Below are 24,701 nucleotides of genomic sequence, written 5' to 3'. Positions count from 1 at the left end.
ATAACCTAGACGCAAAACTGTACGTCCAATCCAAAATCTAAGGATATTTTCCGAGACCCAAGACTCTGCCGAAACCAGAGATATTCTTGATATGTCTGTGCAGTCAGAAATACGACTCTACCTGCAGTTTCAAAAACGTGTTCCTTTTGCTTTCCTGGTGCTTGTTTGTTTGGTTGCCACGGTGATGGCGCAGCTGTGATAGCTAACGAGCTAGGCAGAGAGAAAAACGAACATTTACCTAGCATCCACACCTCAAACAAGTTGACCTAGACGCAAAACTATACGTCCAATCCAAAATATAAGGATATTTTCCGAGACCCAAGACTCTGCCGAAACCAGAGATGTCCTTTATATGTCTGTGCGGTCAGAAATACGACTCTATCGGCAGTTTCAAAATCTTGTTCCTTCTTGCTTTCTCTGACGATTTTGTCACCAGATTTGCATTGGTCTCTATGGGGCGAGAGTTGGACTTTGTCTCGCTTTCGTGGGGCTCTGAACAAATGTGTACGTCTGTTGGATTCAACAGACAACTGTCTACGACCAGCACAAAATTAGCTATCTATTGATCCAAAAACGAAGCATGAAGAGCGAAAATTGTGGCAATGCTGGCAAATTAGAAATATTTTTTCAACGACATCCGAAGCTGCCCTCCACTCTAAGCGTTTCAGTCGTTTCACGTAAACACCCATGTAAATCTCAGAAACGGCTTGAAAAAGTCATGAAACAATCAGTGATATTGAAAAAAGTTGAATAGATATCAAAAAGCTGAATTATTTAAAAATAGTTTAGGGTTTTGTCAACATTTTAAAGTTTAAATGGTGGCTCTAGCTGAAAGATTGAGGAAGAAGAAGGATTTGGAAGTTGAAGAAGTTTAAAGAAGTTTGAGAGGATTTGAAAGAAAACTCCATTGGAAACCCATGTTAAAAATATTATGAATATTGATTTATATTAATTCAAGCATAAGAGGTACAAAGCTGAAAAGTCATAGCACCCATGGCCTGAAACTGCTGAATTTTTTGATAGCTGAACGGTTTTAATAGCTGAAGATTTGAAGGCGCTGAAAGGTGCCACGGAAGAAATAGAAGATAAATAATAATAAGTTGAATAAAGATTCAAAGAACAATACTTGGAATGCTGAAGCAGCATTCCAACAATAAAGATTCAAAGAACAATACTTGGAATGCTGCTTCAGCATTCCAACAATAAGTTGAATAAAGAATCAAAGAACAATACTTGGAATGCTGAAGCATTCCAACAATAAGTTGAATAAAGATTCAAAGAACAATACTTGGAATGCTGAAGCAGCATTCCAACAATAATAATACATAGAAACACTTAAGGTGGCTTCGCGGCTTGGCCACCAATAATATATATGTGGGAGAACAATGGTTGTGCTCGCCGAAGGCGTGAGAACACCCAATAAACCGTCTGTGATCTGACATAGATAGGTGGCTGTAATGTAGATAGGTTGGGTTTTGCCCCGCCTAAACAAAACCTGAAAATGAGTGAGAAACTGTTCAACGGTCTAACTCCACATTTCAGTGCAACAAAGTTTTAGAGCTTTGCACATGCTTTCAGCAACTAATTTCACACGTATATAATGTACTGAGAAGCAAATCATCGGATTTGCTTTACAGCACCTTTAACAACCTTTCTCCCCTGCTTTCTAACTTTATGCAACGTTGCACTCATTTCATGTGTTGTGTTTATATAATCTGATGGATATTGTTTTTGTACTCTGCTGAGTAATAAATGTGTGTATATATATATATTTAAAATTTACCCATAGTAGAATCAGTACAATTGAGTGATTTTTTTGTTCACTTTATTTTACACCACAAAACAGGTAGAAGTTTAGTATGGTATCAAGAAGCTTTGTGTTACAGTAGCTGTTTCTTTTACATAGCAGTTTCTATCTGTCTTTAGGAGGATCTTCCTTTCTTCGCCGTATGTGGTACCTGAGGAAATTGAGAAATTGGAGAATGGAGAAAATAATTAATTTTTTAAGAAGCTGCAATTAACATCTATCGTTTATAAACATAAATATTGTTGGTTGGTCAGCAAAAGTGGAAACTCAAACAATCACAGGTTTGACATGAGGCCACTAGCTGCTGCAACAGGTGTCTTCTAGTTCAGCTCCCAGAAGTATTATAACCTGTAGGCTACAACCCTACAAGACAGGCGTAAAGTGTAAGGGGAAAATGAAGAACGAAGAATGTCTGTATTATTAATACCATTACTACAACTAACTGACCTAATAAAAACAGTTTAATGGCTGCCTCAAACTGTCACAATTCAATAAGGCTGGGTAGAGAGAGGGGGGAATGCATGCAGCAAATATCCTGGGCTGGAATCGAAACCGGGCCGCTGATGTAAGGCCTCTGCCCATGTGAGCCACCAGAAAACCCCCTATCAAAATAATCTTGTACTTTTCTTTGTTAATTAACAGAAAGACTTGAGTAATCTACCGTATTTCTTCGATTAAACATCGCCCTCGAATAAACGCCACACCAAAAATGAACATTGTGTAATAAAAAGGTGTTAAATTGAAGAAACTACTTACTGTCCCACAGGATACCAGCGGTGCTTGGTTGTGAAAAACATCTTGCTGAGCTCCTCAATCGTAGGGGCTTTTTTGTTCTGAAGCACCTCCCTACTGAGGTGAGCTTTTAGAACCTGGTCATGGTTCTCTGCAAGATTGATCAGAGGGTCTGGTCGTGGAATTGGCTGCAAAGGAGATTCACACATTTACAACACAGCAATTGGTAAAAATGTACAACTTCTTAATTGTGGGAGTTGAAAAAAAAGAAAGAAACAATTGTAGACATTGTCATTTTGCAAAATGTCAAACAATTGGCAGGTTGTTGATAGGGATTTGTTTTTGACAAATTAATGTAAACAATCCAAAAATTAATCTTTTGATCCATGTCAATATTATACCAATTATGTTCATGTTAGCTTCTCAAAGAGCATTTGCATTTCCATGCGTGCATAGATACATGGGTAGTATGACTCAAGACCAGAAGCTGATTAAAGATCTTTACCGTTGGATAAAAGTGTCAGCCAAATGAATACATTACCTGTGTAAGTTCATAGGGAACATCCATGGAGGGATGGTAACAGACAATGGTTTGCCCATCTGAAGTTACACCAATTTCTACTTGACTGAAATTGAGATAAATGTTTTGAGAAACTGTTTTCCCATTTCCCACTGTTTATCAATGTTGTCTCAACAAATAACAGTCATATGTATGGCAGGGATTAGGCATCAACCTGTACTTCATAATGATGATAAACAGCAAATGTTTACTCCTCAACAGGTCTGCAAACGCCTTTGTAAACCGAGACTTGTTAAAACGTTTGTTAACCGAGACCGTAGGTCGAGGTTTACAAACAAATCGTTTTAACAAATCGAGGCGACAAAGCGTTTGCTGACCTGTCGAGGAGTAAACATTTGGTTTCTTATATACTACAACAATAAATGGGAAAATCTCAAATCAAACACGTCGAATCTGGAGCAGACGCCATGTTGTCAGAGCAATGAACTGCACTTGCACTGGTGACGTCACTACATCTCCAACGCCACATATCAACAACATCAATTCGTCTTCTGTCTGCTTCAGATGCTTCTTTAAAACGGGAAGCGATTGTGGGGCGTTTGCGGACCTGTGCAAAAACCGTATTTGGTTGTTTAGGCTTTTTCTAGGCTTTTAAGGCTACTTTGTTGCCGAGCAGATGCAACGTTGTTAAGGTCAATTGCTACATCTCCAAGGCAACCGCTTGTTGCTAGGTCCGTAAAACGTTTATTTACCTCTGCGAACTTTCAGGAGGTATATAAACAGATTTATTAACTTTTGAGAACGTCTTCTTGACCAATAGGAACAGCGTATTGGTCCAATTATTACAGTAGTATATAAGAAACAATTATCATGTACAAGTGATGTTCAAAGCCATTAAACTATTAGATTTTGTCAGAACAACGTAAGACGTTATTTTACGTCAGACGTAAAATATTTGATATTGTAATTCTTTCTAATGCAACTTACCAGTAAGGATCATCAATTGAGGGACCACCAATAGCTGACTTGGGGTGTACTGGCAGAAAACATGCTGTAAAATAAATACATGCAGTGGAAGTATTAAACGCAGATCGATGACATTCGCATAGAAAAGCTTCGCTGCGGGACGAATGCGTACTTAAACACCGAAAAAACGAAAAACACTCACCAAACAGGCACTGGCGCTAGGTTACATAAAACAATACAACAAAAACTAAATTTTCTATGACACTTGGTAGCTAGCCAGATATCAAACGTACATGCAATATACAATAGTCGAAGAAATAACTTACTTGTATTGTATTTCTGTCTGGTTGCGGTTGACAACTGTGTAAATAAACCGTTTAACCTCTTCAAATGACCGACCATGCTAATGCAAGCTCTAGCCATTCTCAAGAATGAAGTTCACATCCGGCTTTTCTTTACACTTCCGCCATACTTGGCACGATTAGCGCATTACTGCCACCCATCGGAAATTGGTGGCAGTAAAAAAGATAGGGGAACTCGTATTAATGTTAAATAACCTCGTAAAGTGAAGTTTTCATTTCATGGGACCTTTAAGTAATTGATACTGTCATCTTTCAAGAGCTTTCCTTCAGGCCACATCAGGCCCTATCTCACACATAAAACATATGTACATTTAATGTGAACCAAGCATCATTTTACATCCATGCAGGCATGAAAATTATGACCATCTTTTGTCAATCCCAACCTGACATACCAGTTGGTTTGTGACGCAGAACTATCTGGGAATCAGGACACTGGAGAATTGGAAACTGTTTAGAAAAGGGCAGACTCTTTCAAAAATACTTGGAAGGTGATTGGAGGAATCTGTCTATAACCATCTATAATGGGATATCACATCTAAACCATGGCCGTAGCTGCCAGTCGTTCCTCATAGGATGCTTTGATTGGTCCAAACCACTGTGGATCACACACAAGCGTATAACTTGAAGCCTGGCAAAGTGGATTCTTGTGTGATTGAGATCTCGCATATCCAGGTCATTGACTATAAAGAGAATGGAAGGCATGACAGCTCTTCAAAAGTGAAGACAAAACATCTTGATTGCTCCCTGGTGACTGGCTGCAGTATAGGTCATAAGTCCCACCCTCTCCATGTTAGTGGATGGGACATGAGCCAAACAAAAAAAGTGCACTTCAAATATTTTTTTTCCAAAGATGGTTTCTGTCATTTTAAGTAGTTCTTATCACGCTGATGTCTGTTCAAGTTCTTATTTTTCTGATCAGTTTGTTTTTAATTGGTTATTTAACTATATAAAAAGGGGTTAGTGTGTGCTCGCAATTGGGTCGGGCGAGTGTGTCGGTGGGACCTTGATACCGTGGGTCCACAAACCGATCACTACTGTGCAGACTGGCTCCAAATGACATTTGACAGAGCAGAAACGATTTGTACACTTCGCCTTGAATTTTTGTGAGCTCACTGTTTGCGCCTTGAGCGCCCTGAACGCTGTTCATCGCCAAATTTGGATCAAAAAGATTTTCAAAGCCGTACAGAGATTTTCAGGCAAGGCAGCAGGGGGGTGGAGTGGACAGGAATGCTGATTGGCTTGCTTCAGTTGAACCCAGTCAGAAAGTCCCTGCTAGACATCTTAAAACAAACAAGCCAAACTTGTTTTTGTCATTCTTTTTTATAAATACAGTACAGTAATATTACTCCACATGCTGCTAAAATGCAAAAAATATTGCTAACAACCGGTTATTCATACAATATCAATAGTGGTTTCTTATTAGATGGTAAACTATCTAACTGCACTTTCACTAAATTTGTATCGGATTTCGAAGATACAAATCTTTTTTTGATTGCATAAAATGTATTAAGTTTGTTTTTTTGTATCTATTCAACCATAAGCTGTTTTATAAAATGACCAAAAATAAACATAATCATTGTCTTAATGTTTATTAATGTACGCACACATTTTTTGATGTGACTTTACCACCCAATACTTTGAAGCACTACAGGCAACCATTAAGCCAGTCCAACACAATCCAAAACCAACTCATACGTCATAAGTATCTTTTTCTAGATTGTATTATAATGTTTCAATATTGCCCAAATGTGTTGAAATTATGCAGTTTATAACGACAAAAGATGCAGCCATTAATTCCTAGGACATGGGAATTTCCAATGGGTGTTGTTGTAATCCTAACTTGGATACACACTGCATCACTGTCTGTCTCACTGTACATACACCTATGTAGTGACTTTGAGGTCTTCTTAATTTTGAATGTATCTTTTTATTTTATTAAAGACTGGAATGGACATGACTGGCAAGATGTCATCAAGGTATAAGTTACCTAGCCAAGAAACCCCAAAGAGCAAACAAGAAATTAAAGCACAGTGGCTAAGAAAAACTAGGAATACACCTAGAGAGTAGTCAGACTACTACAAAGGGTCATCTTCTGCTTGTGCTGGGTGAGATCAGAGTGGATTACCTTCACATTAGTGAAGTCACATTAGTATTTTTGCATGTTCAGAAGACCAGCGGGTCAATAAACATAGGTGGGCTATGTCCTTTCTGCAGGTTGAATCCAGACGAGCTGTCCAACCAGGTGGACAAGGTCAGCTAGGTGTTGTCAGGCCAGGTAGTCATGATCCAAGGACTCTGGTCCTCATACGATTCAATAGGACACCAGAGACATAAGAGGGAACGTTTCTTAGATCATGGGTTTTCAACTTTTATTCTATGATATAATAGAGAAATTACTTTCATTGTCCAGAGTTACATTTTGAGGTACTCAGATCAAAAACAAAACCATAAATACAGTTGCAAGCAGCGATGCGGGTTCCTCCGCAAAATGGCCAAAATATTATAAACATGTACACTGTTGAAGATGGAGAGTTGGACAACAAGAGAGCAAAACTACTTCATGTTTGGCCAACAACAACAGGCTGAATGGGGATTTGAACTAATGAGCATAAGGGCACAAGTCAGTCTCTCTATCCTCTCTACTACACACCAACTGTTGAGATTGTATGAGTAGAAAGGGCAGAGTATGAGCTTTGGTCAGCTTTGGGACAAAGGTTAAGAAATGGTTGACATTTCAAGGTAAAATTGCATAAAATTGCGCATGGTATATCAGAATGATGTCACCTTGAAGCCAATAAGGTTTGAAAAACCATCAGTCAAAATTATATTTGATTTATTGACACAAAGATATTGAGGCAATGTGGACACTTACAGTGTCCACAAATACACCCCTTTCAGACATTTTGTATTGCATTTCTCATTCCATTTCACCCTATATAAAAGACACATCTGCCCGGCCCGCACACTATCCCCATGCATGCTGTTTCCCTCTCTCCCAGCGCAGGTCATGCCAAAGCAGAAATGCTGCAGCAGCCGCATGAGGTTTAGATGTAGTCCAAAAATTACCTCCCACAATCAATACATATCAACCGCAACATTGTTTTCAAACTTTCTCAAAGATGGCTTGAAAACCACGGATATTGACTTACTTCTTGAGTAGATCTCAAGATTAGCCTCATAGGCAACTGGCTAGGGTACTAGTGATGAGTCGTTCGCGAACGATCCGGCTCTAAGAGCCGGCTCTTGAAGGTGAAAGTCGGGAGCTGGCTCGCATATCTGAAGAGCCGACTCTATTTTTAATAGATTAATACAGCCTATAAAAACTAAATGATTATGAAATAATTAATTTTAATTGTATTTAAAATAATTGACTGATTCAAAGAACAACAAAAAAATACACACGATCGCACACGATCATCCTCACATTCTGTTCCTGTCAATCCTGCATGAGGGAGGGCCGAGCCAACTCACACACAGTCAGAGAGTAGTCAAAACTCGGAGGAGAGCCATGACAAATCAATGCATTTTTAAAGATATGTGGTTACGGTCGAGTATGATTTCATTTAATAATTTAATTCAAATTGTTTTCACACCTATCATATGGAACGCCGACATGGTCAAATGTACTCGTAATTTAAACGCGTATTTTTGATTGGACACCCGTTTAGGAAGCGCCTGCAGCTGTTTCATAAGCGGCTGCAGCCGTAAATGTGCAGGCGAAAGTTACACATGAATGTACGCGTTAGTTAACGCTTGCAGGCGTTAAATAAACGCCTGTATATTTATGCAATTGCAGACGTTAAATAAATATGGAACGCCGACAGGGTCAAATGTACTCGTAATTTAAACGCGTATTTTTGATTGGACACCCGTTTAGGAAGCGCCTGCAGCTGTTTCATAAGCGGCTGCAGCCGTAAATGTGCAGGCGAAAGTTACACATGAATGTACGCGTTAGTTAATGCTTGCAGGCGTTAAATAAACGCCTGTATATTTACACTGCAATTGCAGGCGTTAAATAAACGCCTGTATATTTACACGTGCAATTGCAGGCGTTAAATAAACGCCTTTATATTTACACGTGCAATTGCAGGCGTTAAATAAACGCCTGTATATTTACACGTGCAATTGCAGGCGTTAAATAAACGCCTGTATATTTACGCGTGCAATTGCAGGCGTTAAATAAACACCACATGCAAATCACTGCCCACAATTTCCCTAGCTCCTCCTGCAGTTATCTGGGCTAGTGTGATTTGATTCTTCCCTGTATTTTCAAGTACCAGCTCCTCCCCACTGTAGAAGCGGAAGATTTCAAAACAAGTTTAGCCCAGCACACAGAAGTTTGAAGGATGAGAAGATGGCAAGAAGGAACTTCATAAGACAGTGTAAGCAGACACTAAATGACTGCACTCAGCTTTTACTGTCGGATAACCCTGGACACGACGACCTTCAGTCCATGTTGACAAAGGTACAGTTTTTTCGAAATCATTATTTGTGACTTAATCGTAATCTTCACTGGCTAGCTAGGCTAACAGGGGTTTAACTTGGTCACTCGCTGTGCTGATAGCTTTTGTTTGTTTGTTTTTTAGCAATGGATTGCTACTGTGATACTTCTGCATTGCTAGGTAGCCAGTCACTGACTAGTCTAGACTGTTGGATAAAGACTAGCTATTTGCGTTTCGTTTTTATCCGTGAAAGCTGCCATGTTAAGGCTGGACAGTCCATATCCAACTATCTGTCCCCTAGTTATGTAGCTAGCTAAACGAGTTAGCCTCAACCCCCAACCATCTGCTATCCTCAGTAGTCAGTACAGTAGGCTCCAGTGCTGCACATTCTTGACATTCATTTTTTGTTGTTACCTAAAGTCGATTAGTCTAGCTAGCTGGTATTTTGAGGCAAAACCACTGCTGAAGGCAAGCAAGCTCAACCTTCAAACTAGGCGACTATTTGTTCACGTTCTTATGAGATATGGTCGATAAATTATTACTGGTTTAGATACAACAACAAAAACTCTAGCCTTGTCTACTTTAACACCATTGTCTTCTTTCAGGCTGGAAACAATGCAGCAAAGCCTAGAGTGGGCAAAGGGGTACGCTCTTAAATGTTGCTTCAGCAGACGGCCTGATAGCTGAAGTGTCCGAGCTCATGCAGGAAAGTCGCACCCATGGTCGGCATGCACAACCAGGTGGGAACCATTTCAGTGGGGGTGGGTTCTCACAGCTCAGATAGTCCTTTGAGTTGTTTCACACATCGTTCACTTGCTGCCCATTGCATTATCCCTTGTGCAGTATTTTTTACTGCCCTTGTTCAGTATTTGTTGTTAAATTGCAGTGGTATTTAACAGTGCATGCCTGGAGCGTGTGCAAGTTACAGTCCTTAAATGTTGTAAGCACAGCATTGTATTATTGTTGCAGCCAGTTCCGGTTACCAGGCTCCATTGACTTGGAGTGGAGCTAGAGGTGCTCCTCATTATCACATCACCGGAGAGCAACTGAGGGGTCTGATGATAGATGGCAGATATTCTTCACGTGTTCCATTCTACACTCAAACCACATCTAAGGTCAGTTGTGCTTGGGGTTGAATGCTATGAAATGCAAAGCTTTTAAATGCATGGTTTCCACAATTTTGGCATGAATGGGTTGTCAATAATCAAGTACTCTAGTGATACATTGTCTCATCTGGGCATTGTCAATCTTTCTGTCTTGTCAGGCACTTTGCATTAACCTGAAGGCAGCTGCCTTCCCATCAATGTTGCAGAGGCTGCACAGAAGGTACAGTGTTGCTGCTCTGAATTCTTTATAACACATCGATGGAAACTACAGACTGAAGGTAGATGCTCGCTCACTCACTCACTCACTCACTTTATTGGTATATCTTGGTTATTTAAACTGTAGGTTGTAACATCTCAAATGCTATCAGGTAGCTCACTTGTTTATCAATTAGAGCAAGAACTGACATGGATATGTGGATAAGAATAGTTTTATGATGTTGCTGCTACTTTGGTTATTGATACAGTAGTAGCACCTTGAAATATACATGCTTATAGTGACAAAGTCCAATGTTATGTTTTTTGTGATTTCAGGTGGAGGATAGTCATCCATGGTGGCATTGATGGTTACAGCTGCCTTGTGTTTCTCCACGCTTCCAGCAACAAGTGCAGCATTACTAAATGCTGAGGACACACAGTCCATCCAGGCTTAGAACAGGTGATTGCCACCTATTGAATTGGATAACCATGGACCGGAACAGATAATCAATATTTTCCTGCAGTAGTGAATGTAGGTTACGGCTCGACATTAAATTATAACGAGAAGAAGAAGAAGTGAATGTAGCTTGTTTCATAACAACATAGGTTGATGGAGTGATATGGAGGGGTGATTGTCATTGTTTGTTTACTAATTGTTAAAAATAAACTATGTATATCTTGAATCTGCCCTGAGAGTCGTCCTTGTGTCTTGCCTCTCTAACATTATACATTTGTGGTTGAGGGACTGCAAAAGCCATAGCAAATAGAATAGAATATAACTTCACTTTTACAGAACTTTGTGGTGTCAGACACATACAAAATGTAGTATGCACACAGGTATGTGCAGTATTTACAGGTATATGAAAGATGATCTGATCCATCGAAGTGTTAAATTTTTTGAGTCATGTCCAATACAAAACAGTTCATTCTAGCATGTCCATCCACACCAAAGGAAGCCTCCTCATGCAGCCCATCCATCCACCATAGATGTTCACCACCAGCAGCAAAAGAGAAGGATAGCGGTGGATCCTCTGCAGTCCCATCCATTCCACATCACACTTTGATATTTATGTATAATAGAGCATAGAATAAAATAATGAAATGAATCAGAATACGTATATTGCAGTATTTTGACCGGGGAGAAGACAGAACCCTGTGTGTGTGTTAGGAATTAAATTATCTGCAGTATGAATCAAGGATTTACACGTTTAGTATAGTATTCCCAACAGATGTTGTTACATTCTGTTAAAGGCACTAGAGATATTCCACAAACACAAGCCTAGCCCTTTAGTTTTTCCAGATGGGAATGTACATGATGCAGCAATGTAAGGGCAGCATCGTCTAGACTTCTATTCTTCATGGAAGCAAACTGGAGTTGATCTGCCAGGTTCTGGACTGTCTCTTGTAGTTGCAAAAGTATCAGACATTCAAAACTCTTCATCACCATTGATGTAAGAGCTACAGGTCAAACATCATCACATATGCTGACAAAGCCTCCACTGCCTCATCAAGTGTATTGTCAAAAAACACTGACCAGTCTGTGTTATCAAAAGCAGTCCCTGAGATATATGATTGTCTTTACGTAACAATGAGCTAATTGCAGTTACATACAACTGTTAACAACAAAGTTGAAGACAGAAAGTACTATTTGTGTGGAATACTGCTTTGGTCGCACTCTTTTTGGTCTTTTGGTGGTCGCGAAAATCTAGAAATCCTAGAAATGCGGTGCTGAAACTTCAGCTTCAAAATGTTGCTCTCAAGAGTGGTTGATGGGGTGGAGGGAATGATGAAGAGTTGGATGGAGCGATGCAGGTGTATTTGGTGGAGGGGTGGATGGATGTGATACTGCGATTGTTATTGTTTATTATTGTATATATATTTTAAATATATCCATATCTGAATAATCACATTTCCCAGAGTTTTCCTTGTTTCTTGCCTCTCAAACCCTTCAAATATCTTGTTGCGATCTAGTGACACTACTTTGTTGAGATCTAGTGACACTGCCTTTCGTCATCCAATTCGCTTAATAGAGTGAAACTGCTTTTTGTCATCCAATTCGCTGTCAGGTAAAACTAGGGTCCTAGAACTGCGGTCCTGAAACTGCAGCCTCCGGTACTGCAGGCACATACTATTGATAATTCTTGATAACCACATAAACATTACATAATATAGGCTTAGACCCTGCATTTCTATCACACAGTATATATATATATGTATATATACATACAATTAAGTGTCATACATCTGCCTCTGACTGCATTTTTCTGCTGATTTGTTTTTTTTAACAAAATTTCACAGCATTTCAGAAAACATCCAAATTATTTGTGGGATTGAATCAATAGAGGAATAACTTGGTGTTAAAAGTATCAGACTAGATCAAGAGGTTTTATACTCAAATCTCATTACTTTGAATGCAAGCATCTGCCAAAAACCTACAAGAAAAAGACAACATAAAATACAAATTTATCATCCTTTATTACAAACAAAAAATTTCACAAGAGAATGTTATCAGAAGGTGTAAATTACAAATATATCTCCAAAAACAGATGGTCCTACTCTCCACTGCTCTCTTTTATTGCTGCCAGCAGGGGAGAGTTCCGGCATAAAAAGAGAAGCCAAGTTTCATTATTGATACATCTTTCCAAGGTTATTGATTTACAGTGTACCGTTGCTCATTCATTCATTTCAATTACATACAATTAGCACAAACTGTGGACGAGGCCCAGGAAGCGGTGCTGGAGGCCTCTGAGGAACTCTCCGTGTTGGGTTCAGTCCGATAAGTGGACCTTGGAGGAGAGGGATGCCTTGGTGGACCACAAAAGTCTACTTGAAAAGCAGGCTCAGGGATGCTTTTGAGCAGTGAGTTTTTATACATGTGAGGATTAAACGAACTGTGATTATCACATTTTAACCTCATCACTCACAACTCAGGACATAAGTTCTCAGTATCTAGCATCTCTACTAGATGTATTCAATAAGTAACTACTTTCAATGACAGTATGGTGTTCACTGTATTAAGGTTTGCTTTTAAATGTGATGTTTTTTTGAATGATCTTTTGCAAAAATCCTGAGCCGCCCCGTCCTGAACGGCCCCGTCCTGAACCGTGAAGTGTTAGGTAGCATTTGTTGTGCAAGGCAAGTCCTAATGAAAATCTGCAGAGGGGACTGGTGCCTCAGTCCTTAAACCATGGTGGTTCCACTGGTTGCAGAAGTCTGCCATGTCTCTGTTGATTCAAGGCAGATACACATAATGTCTATCCTCCACCTGAAATCACAAAAAACATAACATTGGACTTTGTCACTATAAGCATGTATATTTCAAGGTGCTACTACTGTATCAATAACCAAAGTAGCAGCAACATCATAAAACTATTCTTATCCACATATCCATGTCAGTTCTTGCTCTAATTGATAAACAAGTGAGCTACCTGATAGCATTTGAGATGTTACAACCTACAGTTTAAATAACCAAGATATACCAAGAAAGTGAGTGAGTGAGCGAGCATCTACCTTCAGTCTGTAGTTTCCATCGATGTGCTATAAAGAATTCAGAGCAGCAACACTGTACCTTCTGTGCAGCCTCTGCAACATTGATGGGAAGGCAGCTGCCTTCAGGTTAATGCAAAGTGCCTGACAAGACAGAAAGATTGACAATGCCCAGATGAGCTGACCTGTTAGGGGGACTGACGAGATCTACAGCAGACTTGTCTCTCTTAACCGCTGGTTGGCTCGCTTCTGTTCAGAACAGGGTTTTGGATTTGTAGATAATTGGTCTTGTTTCTGGGCCAAACCTGGCTTGTTGAAAAGTGACGGGCTCCATCCGAGCTGGAGAGGTGCTTTTCTATTGTCTAGGAATATTGAAGCTATTTTAGAGCAGGCCTGACACTCACTAGAACAAGCTGGGCCTCAGTCTCTTAGAGAGTCTGATAGGTATGTTGTGAGCTGTTGGGGGCCCGATAGCCTAGCTTGTAGTGTAGTCAGTGAGGTTGCTGATGTCGTTTCTCCCATTGAGACGGTGTCGGTCCCCCGCCCTTTCTCTAAATTTCGGCCTTCAAGTATTAGGAATTATACCAATTTAATATGTATTCAGCCTTGCTCCCCCGTTGCTCTTCCTACTAAGTTTTCTGATGACAGTGCCGCCCTCTCAGAAGTATTATCTACGTCTAAATCTGCCAAAAACCCATACTGGAATGTTGGGCTCCTAAACATCAGATCTCTATCCACAAAGGCCATTTTGATTAATGATCTAATGTCTGAATACAGCCTGGACTTGATTGGACTCACCGAAACCTGGTTAAAACCTGATGAATATTCCCCCCTGAATGAAGCATCGCCTCCGGATTTTGCGTACTCACACATCCCTCGTGTATCAAAGAAAGGTGGTGGTGTTGCTATGATATATAAAGCTAGCTTCAACCTCAGCCTAAAATCTGTAAATACCTTTAAATCATTTGAAATAATTTGCATGAATCCACCAACTATTTTAAAAAGGAATAATGCTGCTACTCCTGGCCCCCCTCCCTCATTTTGTATAGTTACTCTATACCGGCCCCCCGGCCCGTATTCCCTCTTCCTGGAGGAATTTGCAGATTTTAGTGCTGATCTTGTGACATACAGTTAGGTCCATAAATATTTGGACATTGACACAATTTTCATCATTTTGGCTCTGTATACCACCACAATGGATTTGAAATGAAACAATCAAGATGTGCTTTAACCTGTTTACGCTCCTGTTTCGCCCGCGAGACAAAAATGCTGCCTCCCCCTTCCTCAGTTACGACGCACTAAATTCTAAAAAATATATTTTTTAGACGCTACACATGTTATACATCGTTGGAAAGCTACGATTCTTGTGCTTCCATTGAAATAAACCAATTCAAGATCAAGTCGCAATAGCAAGCAAAGTCAACGTCTTTTTCCGGTGAACATTCCTTCAACAATGCCAAAGAAAAAAGTTGTACTCACCCTAAGTTGTTCAAATAGGTCCAGGTGTGCAAATCATGCCATCAAAACTTGATCTGCGTAAGTCCCAAGGGTTCAAAGTATCTAACCATGTAAAGTAATTCGTCCAAATACAATGTTTTACGTTCATGAATAGCCATTATCCTTTGTTTCATTATGCAAGTTAGCCGACGGAAGAAACAACTTGTTCACATAAAAGTGTTATTTTCTCCGATTTATCAACGGAGTATTTACAAAATGAAGGTCTCAAAATGTCCGTTGAACCCTCCCCTTTTGATTGACACCTTGTTCGACCCAATAGGAGCTTCCATGCCCCGTTGACAGCCCTCTAAAGCCAACTAGGTCTGTGCGTCCTGCCCCCCCCCGCCCCCCCCCCCCACACTCGTTCTAAACAAATTTCTCGAACTGGCTTCGACTGGCTCTGAAATTAGCTCGTTAGCCTTGTAGCTGACAGCTAGCTGAAAATGCCAATACCTCATTTGTATGCGTCTGTGGAGCCTTCAAAATAACAGTCGATTGCGCAATATGGTTGACAGAATCAGTGTTCTTTGTGCGCCAATCCTTGGAATCAGATAAAGCACTCCAATGTGTTCATGCTTCAGTTTTTGTGTTTCAGTATTACTAATTAGGGATTTAGCTATTATATATGATATTTCTAAGTACCAGAGATGGGCCAGAGATAACAATTATGAAAAATAATACCTTTTTATTTGACCTTGACCTTGGTTACAAAGGGTCATTTTGGAGTCTCCAAAAGACCCTTTTAGAAAATTCCTGGATGTACTCTTATAAAAACATGTGTCAAATATGAATATATTGTGGTATTATGTTTGACTTTTGATTTGAATTGGGTAAGGCTTCAACCTGTGGTCCAATTTAGTCTTCCAGATAATACCTACCACCTCTAGGCCTCTTCAGGCCTCTGTTTTCAAAACAAAATCTAGGCGGAAATAGAAATTTTCACTTTCCTTGTGTTCAAGCTTCTATTACTCAACACTAGAAGGACTGACAGGGGTCCTGACAACAGGGGACATAACTTCAGAGTGTCAGCTTTCAAAAGAGATCATTTACATGCATGTACTCCAAATGGTTCAAGAACAGCTTCCAATTTACTTTGGGTATGCTGTTTAGGCGTTTTCAGGCAAATTTAACAGGAACATGAAAAGGTTAAGTGCAGACTTTCAGCTTTAATTTCAGGGTATTTACATCCAAATCAGGTGAACGGTGTAGGAATTACAATACATTTTATATGTGGCCCCCCCCTTTTTAAGGGACCAAAAGTAATTGGACAATTGGCTGCTCAGCTGTTCCATGGCCAGGTGTATGTTATTCCCTCATGGGAGTTCGTTATTTCATTGACAAGGAGCATATAAAAGGTCTAGAGTTCATTTCAAGTATGGTATTTGTGTTTGGAATCTGTTGCTGTCAACTCTCAATATGAAGTCCAAAGAGCTGTCACCATCAGTGAAGCAAGCCATCGTTAGGCTGAAAAATCAAAACAAACCTATCAGAGAGATAGCAAAAACATTAGGTGTGGCCAAATCAACTGTTTGGTACATTCTTAAAAAGAAAGAACACACTGGTGAGCTCAGCAACACCAAAAGACCCGGAAGACCACGGAAAACAACTGTGGTGGATGACCTGGTGAAGAAAAACCCCTTCACAACAGTTGGCCAGATCAAGAACCCTCTCCAGGAGGTAGGCGTATCTGTGTCAAAGTCAAAAATTAAGAGAAGACGTCACCAGAGTAAATACAGAGGGTTCACCACAATATGTAAACCATTGGTGAGTCTCAAAAACAGGAAGACCAGATTAGAGTTTGCCAAAAAACATCTAAAAGACCCTGTACAGTTCTGGAACAACATCCTATGGACAGATGAGACCAAGATCAACTTGTACCAGAATGATGGGAAGAGAAGAGTATGGAGAAGGGAAGGAACTGCTCATGATCCAAAGCATACCACCTCATCAGTGAAGCATGGTGGAGGTAGTGTTATGGCGTGGGCATGTATGGCTGCCAATGGAACTGGTTCCCTTGTATTTATCGATGATGTGACTGCTGACAAAAGCAGTAGGATGAATTCTGAAGTGTTTCTGGCAATATTATCTGCTCAGATTCAGCCAAATGCTTCAGAACTCATAGGACGGCGCTTCACAGTGCAGATGGACAATGACCCGAAGCATACTGCGAAAGCAACCAAAGAGTTTTTTAAGGCAAAGAAGTGGAATGTTCTGCAATGGCCAAGTCAATCACCTGACCTAAATCCAATTGAGCATGCATTTCACTTGCTAAAGACAAAACTGAAGGGAAAATGCCCCAAGAACAAGCAGGAACTGAAGACAGTTGCAGTAGAGGCCTGGCAGAGCATCACCAGGGACGAAACCCAGCGTCTGGTGATGTCTATGGGTTCCAGACTTCAGGCTGTCATTGACTGCAAAGGATTTGCAACCAAGTATTAAAAGTGACAATTAGATTTATGATTATGTTAGTTTGTCCAATTATTTTTGGTCCCTTAAAAAGGGGGGGGCCACATATAAAATGTGTTGTAATTCCTACACCGTTCACCTGATTTGGATGTAAATACCCTGAAATTAAAGCTGAAAGTCTGCACTTAAAGCACATCTTGATTGTTTCATTTCAAATCCATTGTGGTGGTATACAGAGCCAAAATGATGAAAATTGTGTCAATGTCCAAATATTTATGGACCTAACTGTATACTGATAACGTCTTGATTATGGGTGATTTTAACATTCATGTGGATGACCCAAAAGATACTTTAAGTAAGGCCTTTACTGCTCTAATGTATTCCACAGGTCTCACTCAGGTGGTTTCCAAACCTACCCATCTTCACTCGCATACATTAGATTTAGTTCTCACGCGGGGAATCAAGATTAGTGACGTCATTGTCCACCCCCACAATCCTATATTATCAGACCATTGTCTGGTCACCTTCAAAATGGACCTCTGCCAGAGCCTTGGAGGCACTAAGAATATTTCTACTAGCCGCTGCATAACCCCAAACACAGCTCTGGAACTGGCTAATATTCTACCCGCTGCACTAGAAGTCCTTGACGTCCCAAATAAATCATTAAATACTAAAACGAGGGATCTGAATTTGGTTCTTCAGCTATCCCTAGACTCTGTTGCCCCTCTCAAACCAAGGAAAAGAAAGGACAAGAAACTGGCTCCATGGTATTCAGAGGAAACCCGCACTCTTAAGAGGTTCACTAGAAAACTAGAACATAAGTGGCGTACCACTAAATTGGAGGTTTTCCGCCTGGCCTGGAAGGACAGCCTAATGGAGTACAAGCAAGTCCTCATTAGGTCCAGATCAGATTATTTCTCTAGGTTGATTAGTAAGAACAAACACAACACTAAGTTCCTATTTGACACTGTTGCAAATCTCACTAAGAAAAGTACACTCTGTGTTAGTTCAGATTTCTCTCCCAATGATTTCTTAGATTTCTTTGACCAAAAAATTTATGCAATAAGGGACAAACTACAGACTAGTCCTGGAGGAGTGGCCATCAACACTGAACTTTCCCCTATACCAAGCATGCTGCATGTTGAGGCTCTCACTCACTTTAACCCTATTTCTATGGAAGCGTTCATCGAGCTGATAGACTCCTCGAAACCCACTAGCTGCCTTCTCGATCCTCTCCCTGCCAAACTCTGTAGGGAACTTCTCTCTATTATTGGACCACCCATGCTTAGTATTATTAATGAATCTATTGTAATTGGCCAAGTCCCCAACGATTTCAAACAAGCTATTATTAAGCCCCTTCTTAAAAAAACAAACCTGGATCCAGGTTGTCTTAGCAACTACAGGCCAATTTCAAATTTGCCATTTATCCATCCATCCATCATCTTCCGCTTGTCCGGGGGTCGGGTCGCGGGGGCAGCAACCTAAGCAGGGAGGCCCAGACTTTCCTCTCCCCGGCCACTTCCACCAGCTCTTCCTGGGGGACCCCGAGGCGTTCCCAGGCCAGCCGAGAGACATAGTCCCTCCAGCGTGTCCTGGGTCTTCCCCGGGGCCTCTTCCCAGTGGGACGTGCCCAGAACACCTCACCAGGGAGGCGTCCAGGAGGCATCCTTATCAGATGCCCGAGCCACCTCAACTGGCCCCTCTCGACGCGGAGGAGCAGCGGTTCTACTCTGAGCCCCTCCCGGATGACCGAGCTTCTCACCCTATCTCTAAGGGAGAGCCCGGACACCCTGCGGAGAAAACTCATTTCGGCCGCTTGTATTCGCGATCTCGTTCTTTCGGTCACTACCCACAGTTCGTGACCATAGGTGAGGGTAGGAACGTAGATTGACTGGTAAATAGAGAGCTTCGCCTTTTGACTCAGCTCCTTCTTCACCACAACGGACCGATGCAGAGCCCGCATCACTGCGGACGCCGCACCGATCCGCCTGTCGATCTCGCGCTCCATCCTTCCCTCACTCGTGAACAAGACCCCGAGATACTTGAACTCCTCCGCTTGGGACAAGATCTCCTCCCCGACCCGGAGATTGCACTCCACCTTTTTCCGGTCGATAACCATGGCCTCAGATTTGGAGGTGCTGATTCCCATCCCAGCCGCTTCGCATTCGGTTGCGAACCGCTCCAGTGAGAGCTGGAGGTCACGGCCCGATGAAGCCAACAGGACCACATCATCCGCAAAAAGCAGCGACCCGATCCTGAGGTCCCCAAACCGGACCCCCTCAATGCCCTGGCTGCGCCTAGAAATTCTGTCCATATAAGTTATGAACAGAATCGGTGACAAAGGGCAGCCCTGGCGGAGTCCAACCCTCACCGGGAACAAGTTCGACTTACTACCGGCAATGCGGACCAAACTCTGGCACCGGTCGTACAGGGACCGAACAGGGAGTCCGGTACCCCGTACTCCCGGAGCACCCCCCACATGAGCCCCCGAGGGACACGGTCGAACGCCTTTTCCAAATCCACAAAACATGTGTAGACTGGTTGGGCGAACTCCCATGCACCCTCCAGAACCCTGCCGAGGGTATAGAGCTGGTCCACAGTTCCACGGCCAGGACGAAAACCACATTGCTCCTCCTGAATCCAAGGTTCGACAATCCGACGGACCCTCCTCTCCAGCACCCCTGAATAGACTTTCCCAGGGAGGCTGAGGAGTGTGATCCCCCTAAAGTTGGAGCACACCCTCCGGTCCCCCTTTTTAAAGAGGGGAACCACCACCCCGGTCTGCCAGTCCAGAGGCACTGTCCCTGATGTCCACGCGATGTTGCAGAGTCGTGCCAACCAAGACAGCCCTACAACATCCAGAGCCTTAAGGAACTCCAGGCGGACCTCATCCACCCCAGGGGCCCTGCCACCGCAGAGCTTTTCAACCACCTCGGCGACCTCAGCCCCAGAGATAGAAGGGCCCCCCCCAATGTCCCCAGACTCTGCCTCCACGTCGGAATGCGTGTTGGTGGGATTAAGGAGGTCTTCAAAGTATTCCTTCCACCGATCCAGGACGTCCCCCATCGAGGTCAGCAGCGCACCATCCCCACCATATACAGCGTTGACAGTGCACTGCTTCCCCTCCTGAGTCGCCGGATGGTGGTCCAGAACCTTTTCGAAGCCGTTTTATCATACTTTTCGAATTTGCCATTTATCTCCAAAATTTTAGAGAAGGCTGTGGCACAACAGCTCACTGAGCACCTCTCCTCAAATCAGCTTTATGAACCTCTCCAGTCTGGATTTCGTCTCCACCACAGCACTGAAACTGCATTAGCCAAGGTAGTCAATGATCTACTGTTAGCCTCTGACGCGGGTTCTTTCTCTGTCCTGGTTCTTTTAGACCTAAGTGCAGCTTTTGACACGGTGGATCATGAGATTCTCTTGGAACGTATGGAGAACTATGTTGGGATTTCTGGTACATCACTTCAGTGGTTTAGATCGTATCTATCCGATAGATCACAATATGTCCACTATGATGGCTGCTCATCCAGGAGCTCCACTGTAAAATACGGAGTACCACAGGGTTCAGTTCTAGGCCCTCTGTTATTTTCTCTCTATATGCTGCCTTTAAGAAACCTAATTAGAAGCTCTGGGGTAAATTTTCACTGTTATGCAGATGATACTCAGCTATATATGTCTATAAAGTCTGGAGAATTTCCACGTGCTATGGAAAAATGTGTTTCTAGGTTGAGAGCTTGGATGACTGCAAATTTCCTTCTTCTAAATTCGGATAAAACCGAGGTTCAAATTTTCGGTCCTAAAAAATATAGAAATAATTTTTCCAATCTGACCTTAGACCTAGACGGCGTCAAAGTCTCTCAAAGCCAGCTAGTAAAAAATTTAGGAGTCACAATGGACCCAGACCTTTCGTTTGAGTACCATATTAAGCAAATTACTAGAACTGCATTTTTCCATGTACGTAATATTGCCAAAATACGAAAATTTCTCTCAAAGGATGATGCCGAAAAACTAATACATGCATTTGTTACGTCCCGATTGGACTATTGCAATGTGTTGTTCTCTGGCCTCCCAATTACCCACCTAAAAAATTTACAGCAGGTGCAAAATGCTGCTGCTAGACTATTGACCAGAACAAGAAAGTTTGATCACATAACATCTACTCTTGTCTCTCTACACTGGCTCCCTATCCAAGCCAGAGCTGACTTCAAAGTTCTACTACTAACCTACAAATCTCTGCATGGATTGGCACCACTGTACCTCTCCGGTCTCCTTGCACCCTATTGCCCCGCAAGGACACTTAGATCTCAAGATGCCGGCTATCTGGTGGTTCCCAAAATTAAGAAAAAAACAGCTGGAGCTAGGGCGTTCTCATATAGAGCGCCTCTTCTCTGGAATACCCGTCTCAATTAGGGAGTCTGATACTGTTTCGCCGTTTAAAATTAGGTTAAAAACGTTATTGTTTAGTCAATTCTACGACTGTTAAAGGTAAGTATGTTACTAGTTGGAGGCAACGGGGGACGGGTTGTTTCCATCCTTATTCTTTAAGTATAACTTATTTTAGAGTTCTCTTCCCCTGGAACAGATTTCATGTTCCAAATGAGGGGGGCTGTCGCTGTCTTGGTGTGTGGGGTTGCATCAAATTCCCCTTTTTTGCTCTGTTAAATTGCTGCACCAGTCCACACTTGACCGGTGGGGATCTCATTCTATTAGGACTGTAACTGTTAGCTGCTCCTGGCATTCTCTAATCCCTGCTCTCCTCTCTCTGTCCCCCCCCCACACACATCCCTTGTGGTGTGGGGGGTTTGAGTTGTCAGCACCTGCCTGGTCGTCGGTCAGCCAACGCTGGACCTGGTCGCGAGTCTCCCGGTCCTGTCCTACATCAATAAAGTTGAATAATGGATTTTGGTGTTTTAAAAACCCATCGACACTGTATGACTATGTTTAGCCTGTGTTCTGCTCCTCTCTCCCACCAACCGTCTCTGGAGGAGGGGATCCCTCTCTGAATTGCTCCTCCCAAGGTTTCTTCCATTTTTTTTCTCCTGTTGAGAGTTTTTTGGGAGTTTTTCCTTGTCTTCCTTGAGGGTTTAGGTTGGTTGAGGGGCAGTTCTATGGGCATATGTGAAGCCCTCTGTGACATGCTTGAGTGTGAAAAGGGCTATACAAATAAATTTGATTTGATTTGATGAGACAATGTATCACTAGAGTACTTGATTATTGACAACCCATTCATGCCAAAATTGTGGAAACCATGCATTTAAAAGCTTTGCATTTCATAGCATTCAACCCCAAGCACAACTGACCTTAGATGTGGTTTGAGTGTAGAATGGAACACGTGAAGAATATCTGCCATCTGTCATCAGACCCCTCAGTTGCTCTCCGGTGATGTGATAATGAGGAGCACCTCTAGCTCCACTCCAAGTCAATGGAGCCTGGTAACCGGAACTGACTGCAACAATAATACAATGCTGTGCTTACAACATTTAAGAGACTGTAACTTGCACAAGCTCTAGGCATGCACTGTTAAATACCAACAAATGAATTAGGGCAGTAAAAAATACTGCACAAGGGAAAATGCAATGTGCAGCAAGTGAACGATGTGTGAAACAACTCAAAGGACTATCTGAGCTGTGAGAACCCACCCCCACTGAAATGGTTCCCACCTGGTTGTGCATGCCGACCATGGGTGCGACTTTCCTGCATGAGCTCGGACACTTCAGCTATCAGGCCGTCTGCTGAAGCAACATTTAAGAGCGTACCCCTTTGCCCACTCTAGGCTTCGCTGCATTGTTTCCAGCCTGAAAGAATACAATGGTGTTAAAGTAGACAAGGCTAGTATTTTTTGTTGTTGTATCTAAACCAGTAATAATTTATCGACCATATCTCATAAGAACGTGAACAAATAGACGCCTAGGTTGAAGGTTGAGCTTGCTTGCCTTCAGCAGTGGTTTTGCCTCAAAATACCAGCTAGCTAGACTAATCGACTTTGGGTAACAACAAAAAATGAATGTCAAGAATGTGCAGCACTGGAGCCTACTGTACTGACTACTGAGGATAGCAGATGGTTGGGGGTTGAGGCTAACTCGTTTAGCTAGCTACATAACTAGGGGACAGATAGTTGGATATGGACTGTCCAGCCTTAACATGGCAGCTTTCACGGATAAAAACGAAACGCAAATAGCTAGTCTTTATCCAACAGTCTAGACTAGTCAGTGACTGGCTAGCTAGCAATGCAGAAGTATCACAGTAGCAATCCATTGCTAAAAAACAAACAAACAAAAGCTATCCACACAGCGAGTGACCAAGTTAAACCCCTGTTAGCCTAGCTAGCCAGTGAAGATTACGATTAAGTCACAAATAATGATTTCGAAAAAACTGTACCTTTGTCAACATGGACTTAAGGTCGTCGTGTCCAGGGTTATCCGACAGCAAAAGCTGAGTGCAGTCATTTAGTGTCTGCTTACACTGTCTTAGGAAGTTCCTTCTTGCCATCTTCTCATCCTTCAAACTTCTGTGTGCTGGGCTAAACTTGTTTTGAAATCTTCCGCTTCTACAGTGGGGAGGAGCTGGTACTTGAAAATACAGGGAAGAATCAAATCACACTAGCCCAGATAACTGCAGGAGGAGCTAGGGAAATTGTGGGCAGTGATTTGCATATGGCGTTTATTTAATGCCTGCAATTGCACGTGTAAATATACAGGCGTTTATTTAACGCCTGCAATTGCACGTGTAAATATGAAGGCGTTTATTTAACGCCTGCAATTGCATGTGTAAATATACAGGCGTTTATTTAACGCCTGCAATTGCACGTGTAAATATACAGGCGTTTATTTAACGCCTGCAAGCGTTAACTAACGCGTACATTCATGTGTAACTTTCGCCTGCACATTTACAGCTGCAGCCGCTTATGAAACAGCTGCAGGCGCTTCCTAAACGGGTGTCCAATCAAACATACGCGTTTAAATTACGAGTACATTCGACCCTGTCGGCGTTCCATAGGGTCCAGCCCACGTCCAAATCCTTGCTAGTGTAGCCTCTGATAGTTAACCCTTGTGTTATCTTCGGGTCGTTCTGACCCATCAGTCATTGTGACCCACCGTCGTATTGCGACAACTTTACCGCATACAAAAACAAAGTGAAGCATTTTCTTTTAACCGTTGGGCTGTCTCAGACCCCCCACAT

General features: G+C 42.0%; 1 protein-coding gene and 2 long non-coding RNA genes across 3 annotated transcripts in view; 1 reads left to right on the top strand and 2 right to left on the bottom strand.

Moving 5' to 3' along the window:
• Nucleotides 1-24,701, bottom strand: part of LOC134037547 (uncharacterized) — a 198,987-nt gene that overhangs the window by 30,599 nt on the left and 143,687 nt on the right. The gene's annotated exons all lie outside the window — the stretch shown is intronic.
• On the bottom strand, nucleotides 1,426-4,509 carry mrpl42 (mitochondrial ribosomal protein L42). The gene is made up of 5 exons (XM_062483479.1): nucleotides 4,352-4,509; nucleotides 4,047-4,110; nucleotides 3,081-3,165; nucleotides 2,564-2,727; nucleotides 1,426-1,958 (listed from the first exon to the last, which is right to left on the bottom strand). Exons 1-5 carry the CDS (start codon nucleotides 4,446-4,448, stop codon nucleotides 1,913-1,915), a joined length of 456 nt encoding a protein of 151 aa, XP_062339463.1. The 5' UTR covers nucleotides 4,449-4,509; the 3' UTR covers nucleotides 1,426-1,912.
• On the top strand, nucleotides 9,427-10,754 carry LOC134037976 (uncharacterized). The gene is made up of 4 exons (XR_009932623.1): nucleotides 9,427-9,569; nucleotides 9,799-9,944; nucleotides 10,094-10,213; nucleotides 10,467-10,754. It is a non-coding gene; the product is annotated as an uncharacterized LOC134037976 (long non-coding RNA).

The sequence above is a fragment of the Osmerus eperlanus genome, chromosome 17, assembly GCF_963692335.1.
Source record: "Osmerus eperlanus chromosome 17, fOsmEpe2.1, whole genome shotgun sequence".
NCBI lineage: Eukaryota > Metazoa > Chordata > Actinopteri > Osmeriformes > Osmeridae > Osmerus > Osmerus eperlanus.
Note: the sequence above shows the minus strand (reverse complement) of the source record. Positions and strands in the feature narration are given on the sequence as shown.

Coding starts and splice junctions, on each gene's coding strand:
- mrpl42 (XM_062483479.1), bottom strand. CDS start 4,448: ATGGCTAGAGCTTGCATTAGCATGGTCGGTCATTTGAAGAGGTTAAAC. Junction 4,111..4,351: donor CAGACAGAAATACAATACAA/GTAAGTTATTTC, acceptor TTTATTTTACAG/CATGTTTTCTGCCAGTACAC. Junction 1,959..2,563: donor CGCTGGTATCCTGTGGGACA/GTAAGTAGTTTC, acceptor CAATTTCCTCAG/GTACCACATACGGCGAAGAA.